Source organism: Monodon monoceros, unplaced genomic scaffold (genome assembly GCF_005190385.1).
Source record: "Monodon monoceros isolate NGI ecotype Baffin Bay Population unplaced genomic scaffold, NGI_Narwhal_1 Super_Scaffold_20, whole genome shotgun sequence".
Lineage (NCBI taxonomy): Eukaryota > Metazoa > Chordata > Mammalia > Artiodactyla > Monodontidae > Monodon > Monodon monoceros.
This window is the reverse complement of record NW_021703777.1, coordinates 124,113,020-124,125,481: the sequence shown is the minus strand read 5'-3', so window position 1 is coordinate 124,125,481 and position 12,462 is coordinate 124,113,020. Positions and strand designations below refer to the sequence as shown.

At 35.1% G+C, this 12,462-nt stretch overlaps 1 protein-coding gene across 3 annotated transcripts in view; it reads left to right on the top strand.

Annotated features, from left to right (window-relative positions):
• SCLT1 (sodium channel and clathrin linker 1) overlaps positions 1-12,462 on the top strand; it is a 253,924-nt gene that overhangs the window by 93,809 nt on the left and 147,653 nt on the right. For all 3 annotated transcript variants that reach the window (XM_029235194.1, XM_029235192.1, XM_029235193.1), the window contains exons 7-9: positions 2,268-2,390; positions 4,171-4,236; positions 8,294-8,364. In XM_029235194.1, coding sequence (XP_029091027.1) covers positions 2,268-2,390; positions 4,171-4,236; positions 8,294-8,364 — 260 coding nt within the window. The remainder of the gene's footprint in view (positions 1-2,267; positions 2,391-4,170; positions 4,237-8,293; positions 8,365-12,462) is intronic.

Genomic DNA, 12,462 nt, shown 5'->3' with positions numbered 1-12,462 from the left:
AAACCTAAAAATGTGGAATCACTTAAATTGTGTTTTTTCCAAATGATGCGTTATACATTAGTACAGTGGTTCTCAAATTTTGGTGTGTATCGTAATCACCCGAGGGCTTACTGAAATAAAGATTGTCACCCCCTCCCCCAAGTTTTTGATTCAAGAAGTCTAGGATATGGCTCAGTAATTTACATTTCTAACAGGTTCTAAGGTATTGATGCTAGTCCTTTGAGAACCACTGGCTTAGGAGAATCTGGGCTTTCTTCGTAGTCCAGATGACTCTTACCATCAGGCACGTTTGGGAAACTGCAGTCTTTTGAGTTACGAGGCATTTTTATGACTATTCTATTGAAAGGAAAGCAGTCTTAAGGAAATAAAATGAATTGTACAGGGTCATTCAGCCAGAATTAGAAATCCAACCCAAATTCTGGCTCCAGATTCTGCTTTTGTCTACATATTTTTAAACTACATACATTTTAGGCAAAACTAATCAATAATTTTAAAAGTCAGGATAAAGGTTATTTTGGGAGGATTGTAGTATCTGTAAGAAAGGGGCAACTGGCTTCTAGCTGCTGGTAATCATGTTCTCTTTCTTGAACTGGGTGCTGGTTACATGGGTGCACTCACTGTACAAATTTATGATTTGTGTGTTTCTGAATGCATGTTATGCCTCAGAAATAGTTTCCTTAAAGCTTATAAGTGTATATTTATTTGAAATGTATACTCATTTTGTTCCAAAAATGCATATCTTTTCACTACACCTTCTTACCTACTTACTAAAACTGAGAGAATTAGCTCTGACCTGGGATTTAAAAGCTTGGGCTTTAGGGACAAAGAGATGAAAGTTTCTTCTTGATTCTGTCAACAGCTTGCTGAGGTAACTATACTTCAATTTTTAAAAAGTACATGCAAAAAAGAAAAAAAGAGAATAATGCTTTTTATATGCTAGCTTAAAGTTTCTCAACCGTTTTGGTTTCAGGACCCCTCTTCAGTATGCTTAAAAATTATTGAGGACTCCAAAGAGGTTTTTTTTGTGTGGGGTATTTATCATATTACTAATTAAAACTAAGACATTTTTAGAAACAAATGGGAGCATAAGAGTGCATTTTGGTAGCCATCAGAGCAATGACAACATTACACAGTACATCATATAAACTTTGGAAAACTGTACTGTACACTCATGAGAGGATGAGAGTGAAAAAGGCAAATAATGTCTTCATATTATTATGAACAAAATTTTTTCTTCAAGGGTCCCCATATCACTTTTGAGAATTACTATATTGAAAGAATAGTTAATGACCTGAAAAAATTCTCATTATAAAATTCCAGGTGAAAAATAGACAATGCAAACAGCACACTATGTGTTTCCCAGTTTTTTTAAAGAAAAAAAATACAGAATTCTCCCCCCCAAATCACATTTATAAACAAGACTACATCTAACATTCATAAAGATGTTTATATCCAGATGTTAGCAGTATTTATTATCAGGTGCTAAAAAATATTAGGTAATTTTATTTTCTTCTCTGTTTTTCTGTACTTTCCTAATTTTCTATGATAAACATTTATTACTTTAGCAGTCAGAAAAAAACCTCTTGTACTTTACCAGGGACAGTTTTCATCAGTAATTTCTATGGCTTACACTTTCTGGAACAAGAAAGTGATTGAAGGGTTTTAATTTTAGCTATTAAATCTAAATAAAAAGAAAATTTCAAAGTAAGGAGTTTTCATCTTTAGGTTTATTCTCTAAATAATTTTTTAAATTAATTAATTAATTTATTTTTGTCTGCGTTGGGTCTTCATTGCTGCACACGGGCTTTCTCTAGTTGCAGCGAGCGGGGGCTACTCATTGTTGTGGTGCATGGGCTTCTCATTGCAGTGGCCTCTCCCATTGCGGAGCACGGGCTCCAGGTGCACGGGCTTCAGTAGTTTTGGCTCGTGGGCTCTAGAGCGCAGGCTCAGTAGTTGTGGCGCGTGGGCTTAGTTGCTCCGTGGCATGTGGGAACTCCCCGGACCAGGTCTCAAACCCGCGTCACCTGCATTGGCAGGCAGATTCTTAACCACTGTGCCACCAGGGAAGTCCCTCTAAATAATTTTATTTACAACTTTATATCATCAAAAATATTACAACTATACGATCTTAGACAAGTTCTATTTTTATTTTGTGGCTTTATATACAAGAACTCATTCTGTAAAAGAATATGATTTATTTGTACTATGCTAATTTATTTGTAGCCTGCTAATAATTTAATGAGTTCTGAAATGTGTTTCTTTTATAGGAAAAAACTCAGGCTGTAGAACTCTGGCAGACTGTTTCTCAGGAGCTGGACAGACTACAGAAACTTTACCAGGAACATATGACTGAGGCCCAGATTCATGTAGTTGAAAGTCAAAAACAAAAGGTAATCTTGGATTTCATGATTTTCTTGTATATCAGTAAGAAGTTGCATTCTGGAGAAACTCAGTTTTGGAGAAGAATGCCTAAGTCTCTACCGCGTTATTTATGTTGGCAGTAAATTGATCTTCAGTGGTTAGAAATCTTTTGAACACATAAGATAATCAAAACTGTGCCTAGTGTACATAGGGTTTTATAATGTGATTAGCAACGGTAGCTGTATTTAGTGCTAATAAGCAGCTCTAAGATTATTATGTGTAAACGGATCTCCAAAACTTTTATATTCTTGATTTTTTTACCTGGTTAAAAAAGACAAAGACTGATCATTAGACCATGGACAGTGAAGAAGCCTGCTCAAATGTGATGACAACACTTGTGAAATGAAAATGTTAACAACCTTAAATGTGAACTTTTACTAAAATGTGAAGTTTGTCTAACATAAATTAAGCGGAATAGGATTTTACAATAGGAAGGCTCTTAATGGTTATTAAGGACTTCTTTCTATCCAAAGCAAGAATGATTTTATATTCTTTTAAAGTGAACATATAGCTTTTGCTTTATACCTCTGTTGACAAGAACGTACTATCTCACAAGACCATCCATTCCATTGGAAAATCTACCTCCCTTATCTTTCCATTGATTCTTTTTCTGCTAGGTACATTGAAATCTATGGAGAAATTCCAATTCTGATTCCTTTCCTGTGGATTTTTGAGAAGGCAGCTGTCTAAATATACTGGTTATCATGCCTCTCTTCAACTCTCATTTATAGACTTTTCAAATTCCAGTTTATGACTGTTTCTATTATTATCACTATAACTAGGAATTTCTACCTAAAGAAGTCATAATAATACTTAATGATGCTTTACAGTTTACAAAATGATTTTTCTATACATGCCCTGGTTTGAAAATAATTCACATGTAGTCTGCGCCATAACACTTACCTCTGATATCTGGAAACCGTTTCTAATATAAGTTTGTTCTTTTAAGGCTGTTTTTTTATTAGGTTAATCAACTAAGCCATTAGGTTTAGGGAATTTTTTTCCGCTTGAATAAGATCATTCTTATGCTATAGCTTTGCAATTAGTGTTTTTTTCTTTCCTCTTTTTTCTTTGGCTGCACCTCTCAGCAAGTGGGGTCTTAGTTCCCCGACCAGGGATTGAACCCATGTCCCCTGTATTGGAAGGTGGATTCTTAACCCCTGGACCACCAGGGAAGTCCCTGCAGTTAGGGTTTTTTTGTGTTTGTTTGTTTTTGTATACGACTTAACAAATAATACTCTGTCCTTATTTCCCTAGTTATCCATCAATCTTGAATTCTGTCATCTGACATATGATGTTTAATCCGATCATAACAGATAATCAAAAAATTTAAAACTTGTGGGGCATTCAAGCCATGAGAATTTTAAAGAAGGAGGAAAGGCACAATAACTCCTGTGCTGTGGTTTGTACTGTAGGTTTTGAATAGGTTTGAATATTGTTTGTCAATATTGGGTAATGTGTCTCTAGCATATCTATCTACTAATGGATTGATTTCTAGAAATAATGATTTCACATAAAACATAAATAGCTACATTAGTTTCCACATTGCCACCTTATTTAATTTTGTAATCATTAAAAAATTTTTATCTTTTTATTTCTTCAACTGTTAATTCACACAGTACTTGTGAGAAGAAATACAATTGATGTCATCTAGATTTAGGCATAATGATTTTAGCCTTGATTTTAGTTTAATTTTAAATATGGGTTGCAAACAAAATGCTATTTATGTATTCCCTCTTCCTACTACAGGATCAGCTGACCAATTTTCAACAACTGACCAAGCAACTTCATGTAACTAATGAGACCACAGAAATGGTAAGCGAAAATATCCATTTAATGCACTTGTTATATAAACTAGAAATTGTCACTATAAGTAATAATGTTTATTTTTGCTAAGGCAAATCAACAAGAAAAAAATACTTGAAATTAAAATAGGTAAGCAGTATTCTTTTCTTTTTATCTGTCTTTTTCTTTCACATTCAGCAGCATGACATGAGGGTTCACGCTGGTTTCCAGAGATTTAAAGCTAACATCTATCTGAAATATATCCTAATCTGAAAATACTCTTAAGAGTCCTTGGTAACATTTCCTGAGAGTAATCTCGACTGTGAGCTCCTCAAGGGTAGGACTCATGCTTTGTTCTTAGTATTTCATCTAGAACATAGTTAGGTATACAGTAAGAATGGTGGAACTTTTAGACAAATGGTAACCCAAATCCTTAAAAACAATAAAACACTAAGAATCATTTGTTAGTTGATTGACCACCACTCACCTAAATTGCTACACCTAAATTTCCCTTTAATTTTTTCCCAAAAGAAATAAAATTAGCCTTCCCAGCTCTGCTCTTTATCTTTCTCCCCACCTCTCACTTTTATTTTCTTATTCTCTTCTTTTCCTTCTTGGAATTTTATTTCACCTCATTGTTGAATAATAGGATTATGACATCCCAGGTAATTTCCTCTCTTTCCTTTCTTCATTTTGCTTAGTTTCCCTGCTAATTCAGAATTAGCAGGGTAGTACCTAATAAAAATGTCTTTAAGAGTGGAGTTGTGCCATCAAAAGTAAGTTTATCCAATTTTATTGTACTTAAAAAAACTTACTCCTTTAACCATGTAAAAAATTATTAAATAAATTTCTCCTTATTTTACTTATGTTAACATTTGGAATTTCTAATCACTTATAATTTTTGATAATATACTTCTTAGAGTTTTAAAATAGTATTAAACTACTCCAAAATAAAATGATGACTGATTTCCATAATTAAGAAATCCTGGGCTTCCCTGGTGGCACAGTGGTTGAGAGTCCACCTGCTGATGCAGGGGACGCGGGTTCGTGCCCCGGTCTGGGAAGATCCCACATGCCACGGAGCGGCTAGGCCCGTGAGCCATGGCCGCTGAGCCTGCGCGTCCGGAGCCTGTGCTCTGCAACGGGAGAGGCCACAACAGTGAGAGGCCCGTGTACCGCAAAAAAAAAAAAAAAAAAAGAAATCCTGTTTCTACATGACATTAGTAGTTTAACCTACCATAACATTTGTTTATTCTTTTTTTCAGTATTTCCTAGAATTGTGCAGATTACATAATCCTTTGGTATTTTGTACCACAGGGCCCATATTTTATTATATACAGCCCCAAATCATTCTGATGTAAGTCATAGAAAAACATATTTGAATATTTACAGGACATACTTTAAAAATTTCTAAGGCATTCATAGTTTTAGGCCAAAACTAAGAATAATAAGCTATGGATACAATAAAGGTGCTAAGAAAGTGACAAGTTGGATTAAGCATTGTGTTATAAAGAGCAAAGAAAAGACTACCCTGGTTGTTAAAATAGAGGAAATTGGCTAAGAGAAATTTTTAAGACTTGAGTTTTTCTTATGTATCAATCGTTAAGGTATTAAACATGACTCATACTAAGTGTAAAGGAGGATTAAGTGATAGTAAAGATTTTGTAAAGTCTCAGAGAGCATTCAGAGCATGGTCATAGGAGCAAGTTTGAGTCAAAATCAAATAATTTCCATTAAAAAGTTTTCTGATTACATGAATAAACTCATGAAATGAATAGGCTCCTATAGATGTACAATAAATTGATGAGTATATAACAAATAAAATCTTTTATAACCAATGTACTTTAGTGACATGCAGAAGGTAAAATGCCCTGACCCGAATGGCACCTAAAAATACAAGTTTATATTTATTTATTTTTACTGTAGATGCAATAAGAGTTTACATTTCCTAGAAATTCTCTTTACTGAAATCATATTTTTCTTGAGACTTACTCATCTCTATAAAGTAACTCAAAAATATTTGTTAATTGCATACTAAGTTCCTTCTACTGCTATAGTTTCTCTAGTTGCAAAAGAAATGTGCATCTATCCACAAAGCCCCTGTCTAGTTGGAAAAACAGAAATGACATATGAAATAATCGGTGAATAAGGCGCTAAGGCAGATGATTGAAAGGGGTTCTCCGAACCTTTATGAATCTCCAGATTCTATAGTATAGGTGTATAGTATATAATTTTTTTGTGATCGTAAATACAGAGCATCATAAAGCCATATTCAGATGCAGTTGTTGAGCTCTTACTAGGCTTGCTAGCAAGTTATGTGTGTTTGTTCCCAACACCAGCTTCTTAAAATTCACGATTCTAATTTATACTTCTGCTAATTACTCTACATAATCTACCTTTAAGGTGCTCCCAAATAATAAAAAACACAAGCATTAATTATGCCAGTTCCAAGACTATATATAGTAAAACATGAATGGTACATTATAAACATTATAAAAGGGAATCAATTTGGTCTGAAGTCGTTGAGATAGCTTTACAGGAGAATTTGAAATGATATTAAAGATCATCCTTTCCCTCAAGTGATATAGGCATCCTTCTATTAAATGCTTTACAGTTTAGATGATCCTCTAGCCTCTGCTTTGAATATCTCCTGTAAGAGATCTTGTCATTTCCCCAAAGAGCCTGTTCCTTTGAACTCTGATTATTAGAAAGCTAAAATCTCTCTTACCAGGCTTCCTCCCACTGACATATGGTTTTATCTTTGGGAGTAACATAGAACAAGCTCAATTCTTTTTTAAGTCAACCCTTCAATTATTTGCATATAATCATATGTCTGTTGTAACTCATGCCCAGTGTTACAGTTTTTTGTTTTGTTTTAACTTTTCTGGTGTGGTGTAATTTACCTACCTTTCATTATTGTATCCCTGTTTCTCTGCATGCCATAATTGGTCTCTTAAATTGTGGTCTGTGAATTGAATACTAAATTCTGTTCTGGAGTAGTTTACTTCCCGAGATAAAGATAAAGATGCAGTCCTCAGACTCTCTTTCATGTCTCAGTTAAGGCATTCATTCATTCACTCATTCATTCCTCAAAGGTATAAGTGCTTAGAATGTACTGAATCATGTGCTAGATGCTGGGAGTTCTGGGTGCAGCTGGTCTTCGAAAACAGGCACATGTTGTAGCCAGGAATATACGTAGACTTTAAACATAGTACTTAAGTACGGTGCAATGTGCATTGTAAAAGTATATGTAAAGTTTTATCAAAATGCAGAAAGGAAGCAATCAGTTTTGCCTTAGAGTGACCACACAGGTTATGCAGGGATGAATGCTGGCTGAATGAAGACATCCCAAGTAGAGGGAAATAGAAAAGTGTATTAAAAATATGAAGTTGGGGTAAAACCAGCACTTAGAGAAGATAATCAATTCCTTTAGAAAATTTTATTCTACAGTTGGATGACTGCTTCATAACTTACTTTAGCATTAGCAGACCCTGAGGAAAGGGTTCCAGAGCATGTCATTTATTTGGGAGATAATACCATGAAAAACCAGTAGGGGAGTGGAGAAACAAGACTAGGAAGGGAAGAGAAGGTAGCCAATAAGGGGTTTTTAACAATCAAGCAAATTAACACTGTGGGTAACTGAAACTTAATCCCACTGCTGAACTGTGGAAGCCAGTAGAGAAACAGCCTCAGTTATTCCACCACGGGGCATGGGAGTTGGGGATTTTTACCCACCAATTCCATTCGGTCATTGTTTTGGGGCTCTTACAGAACACGCTGGGGGCATGAATTCTACACCACCTATATAGCCTTCTGCATAGTTTGGTGAGCAAAGGAGGCTCAGAAGGCCAGAAAAAGCCAGAGGACACAGAAATGCAAATGCAGGTAGTTTGAAGTGAAGCAGGTGTCCACTGAAGTAGTGAAGGCACGGAAAGATGGCCAGGGTTATATTTTATCATTAAAAACATCTAATTATTATCATGACTTCATTTCATTTTTTTCTACTCATATACCCTGTAGTTAGTCTTTAAAGATACAGTTTTAAATGTTCTGATACTGAATGTTTCTATTTTTTTTCTTTTGGCAGACTAATCAACACTTTTTGAAAACAGTAACTGAACAAAATGTGGAAATTGAGCAACTCCGAAAACAACTTAGGTATTTTCAAAAATGATTTTTGTTATTTTATTAATAATTACTTTTCTTCAGGGGAAGCACTGGTGTCATAATTTTTCCCGTGAGTGTTTTTATTTTTTGCTCCCTTTTAAGCTGCTGTCAGTAGCTTCTTGTGTGCATGATCTTTTGGGACAAGAAGAAACTGAAATCAAGACTATCAGTCAGGCAACAACTATAATACATATATGTGAAGGGCTGTTCCATGATGGCAAAACTAGTGCTTATGGAAGAAAGTCAGTCCTCTTCCTGGGACTTCTGGGAACCAAGCCAGCCCCTCCATCAGCCCCCAGGGCCTTGCCTTCTGAACACCCCAGGGCCCATTGGCCTCTGGACACTGTCTTCCCACCAGAGCCCCGCCCACCTCCGGGGGCTGTCTGTAATGGCCCGCAGATCCCCAATTCCCGGATCCCCTCTTCCCCACCCCCAGGCAGGGGCAGAATAAATGTTTATATGGATTTTAGAGCTCAAAAAAAAAAAAAAGAAAGAAAGAAAGAAAATCAGTCCTCTTAAAAATTTTTTCTACACATATCTTTCTTTGTATTCTCCCATAAGCAGACCCTAAGAGTTTGAAAGCACGTAGTTTATTTAGAGGTAATACCAGTAGAGGTAATACCAGGAGAGGAGTGGGGAAGTGAGATAGGGAAGGGGAGGAGAAGGCAGCCAATAAGGGGTTTTTAAAAACCAGGCAACTTAATACCGTATGTCTATATTATGGTCCAGTGGTTTAAAAATCATTGCGTCAATAGACTTCACAGGAAAAACTCTAAATGACAAAAAAAAACATTTTTTCACATTTCATTCCCCTTAGTCATAATACTTAAAATTCAGAAGCTTAGTCATATAAGGTTTTTTGCTGTGATTCTGTCATGTAGAAATATCTTTAAATTGTAATGTAAATTTATATTTTACAAAAATTGTAAGTTACTGTTTGTTAAATGAAGCTTGCTATTTATTTTTCCCACCATCATGTATTTTGCCCTGCAAATGCATTATATTGGTTTTGTTTTGAAGGAAAACTTATTTCACGAAATTATTTTTTATTTTACAAAATTTTATATACCAGTTTTCATATTATTATCTTATTACCTTCATGAACTTTTAAATTTAATTTAATAAATTTACCTTCTTTTCCCCTAGACATTTTTACTTGTTGGCTCTTATTTAGTTCTTCTTATTTCTTTCAAAGTTATTGATTTTGCAATTTAAAATACTAATGATTTATATAATTGCAAGATCTTCTTCCTCTTTTTTTCAAAATAGAAGTGGCTTTTTAAATTATAATAGTAATGGAAGTTCATTATAAAAATACTTTAGATAGTATGAAAATATATCAAATTGCAGTACAATTCTGACAGTAAGTTATTACAGACTCCACAGGTTAAGAGCACAATCCCCAATGTGACTACACTCACTCAGATGCCAGCCACAAGTTCAGGGGTCCCCAGGCCACTCATACCTCTGACCAATTGAATACAAATGTGGGTGTTCTCACTAACCCCCAGGCTTAATAGTTCTTGAAAATGGCTCAGAAAACTCAGGAAAGCACCATACTTACGATTAAAATTTTATTATAAAGGACATAAATCAAAACCAGCCAAAAGAAGAGACGTAACTGGGTGAGATCTAGGAAGGTCCCAAAAGCAGAGCTTCTGTGTCCTCTGCCCATGGAATCAGGGTATGTCAACATCCTGGCACAGCAGTGTGTTCGCTAGCCAGGAATCTCGCCTAAGCCTCAGTGTCCTGAGTTTTTATTGGGGTTTCATTATGTGCATTTGACTTATATTCAATGTAAATAAATTTATATTACAATTAAATGGTATTTATAATGACTGCATCATAGAGCAAAAGCCTTATATGAATAAGCTGAATTTTAAGTATTATGACTAATCGAATGAATCATTGATCACTTGATTGAACTTAGTCTCCAGACCTCCTTCCCTCCTTGAGAGTCAGGAGGTTGGGCCTATATCACGTGGCTCAAAGCTCCAACCCTCTAATTACATGGGGCCTACCGTGAGTCATTTCATTAGCATAAACTTAGGGGTAGTCCCAAGTGCCTACCATGAATAACAAAGATACTGCTATTACTTGGGAAATTCCAAGGGTTTATATTCTCCATCCTAGAAACTTAGACAAAGACCAGACAAATTCTTTATTATACAACTCATTTTAAGTGGAAAATAAAAATCTCATAATTCCATTATTTAGAGTTAACTATTATTAACTTTTTAAATGTATAACTTAGGTTTGTGTATTTAAGTATTTTAGTTTAAAAAAGGGGGGGATGATATACATACTAATAGCCTAATTGTTTTTTCTTATAGATTATATGAATATCATATCAATATTATCAACCATAACATTATATAGTATACTATTATATGGATGTGCTATATTTATTTGTTAAATTCTTATTCACTTTCCACTGTGAAAAAGGCTACTTGTTCATTGAACATTACAATTAGAGCAGTTTTAGAACAGTAAATACATAATAGCCGTAAGTTAGTCTTGGATGTTATTATTATTTATTGTTATTATTAAATAAAATTTTAGTACTACTAAAGAAATTAAAGTGAATCTTATCTAATTAAGACATTTAAAAGAAAGGCCAACTTGGTTGAATGTTTTGTTATACATTTTTTTAAACTTCCTTTTAAAATTGTTTTATGATAAAAACACTAGACCCTAAAGCATAAACTGACAGAAATATAAGGCATGGCAGAACAAGTCCATAATCATAGTAAGGATTTTAACTCTTTAAGTGACTGATAGATATAGAAGATGTGATTTATGTGATTAACAACTTGATCTAACAGACATCTCTGAAACATTGAATCCATTTATTTAATAAATATCTAGCAAGCATCTACTATTGCCAGGCTCTACACCTGGGGTATATCAATGTATAATACAGTTGAAGACTTCTGTCCTTTTGGAACTTACATCCAGCAGGAGCAAGCAGACAATAAACACAATGTCTCAGTAGGTTAGGAGACAATTAGTGCCAGAGAAGAACAAAACAAAACAAAAGATCAGGATGAGAGATCTGGAGTGCTAGGGGCAGTGGTGAAGTTGCAGTTTATTTTTAGTAGAGTATTCAAAATAAGCCTCCCTTGAGATTTGAACAAAGACTTGAAGGATGTGAACAAATAATCCATGCAACACAGGGAAAGTGTCTAGAGTAAAGAACTTGCCGTTGCAGAGGTGGAAATGTGCTTGGGGAACAGCGAGGAAGCTAGGTGCCTCTCATCTATTGCTGAGTAACAAACCATTGCAAAACTTGGCGACTCAAAACAATAACTTATTTAGATTATGATTTGGGAGAGAAGAGAACAGGTTTTCTGGTCTGGGCCTGCAGGGCTGATATCTACTGAGCTTGTCTATTTGTCTCTAGCCAGCTGGTCGGTCTGCTAGCAGCATGGTCTGGTAGTTGGCAGCAGATGATAAACCCGTCTGGCAATTGGCAGTTTCTTCACCAGGTCAACAAGGCACATCTTACTTCTTCACTTGGCCATTCCCCAGAATAGCAAGAGAGCAAATCCCAACGTACAAATACTTTCCAAGTCTCTCTTGGATCATATGGGGATGACCAAAAAGTGCCTTTGGTTTTTAAATAAGAATAAAAGACACATTTTTCATTTTCACCAAAACTTTATTGAACAACGTATTCACCCTTTTGTTCCACTACCTTCTGCCGTTTTTCAGGCAGCTTCATAATTCCATCTTCCCAAAACTTTTTATCTTTTTGAGCAAAGAACTATTCCAGATGTCTTTTACAGTCTTCCAGGGAATTGAAATTCATTCCATTAAGAGAATTTTGTAAAGACTGAAATAAATGGAAATCTGAAGATGCAATGTCTGGCGAATATGGCGGATGAATCAGAACTTCCCAGCCAAGCCGTAACTGTTTTTTGCCTGGTCATCAAAGAAACATGCAGTCTTGCATTATGTTGATGGAAGATTATACATTTTCTGTTGACTAATTCTGGACGCTTTTCATCGAGTAATGCTTTCAGTTGGTCTAACTGGGAGCAGTACTTATTGGAATTAATCATTTGGTTTTCCGGAAGGAGCTCATAA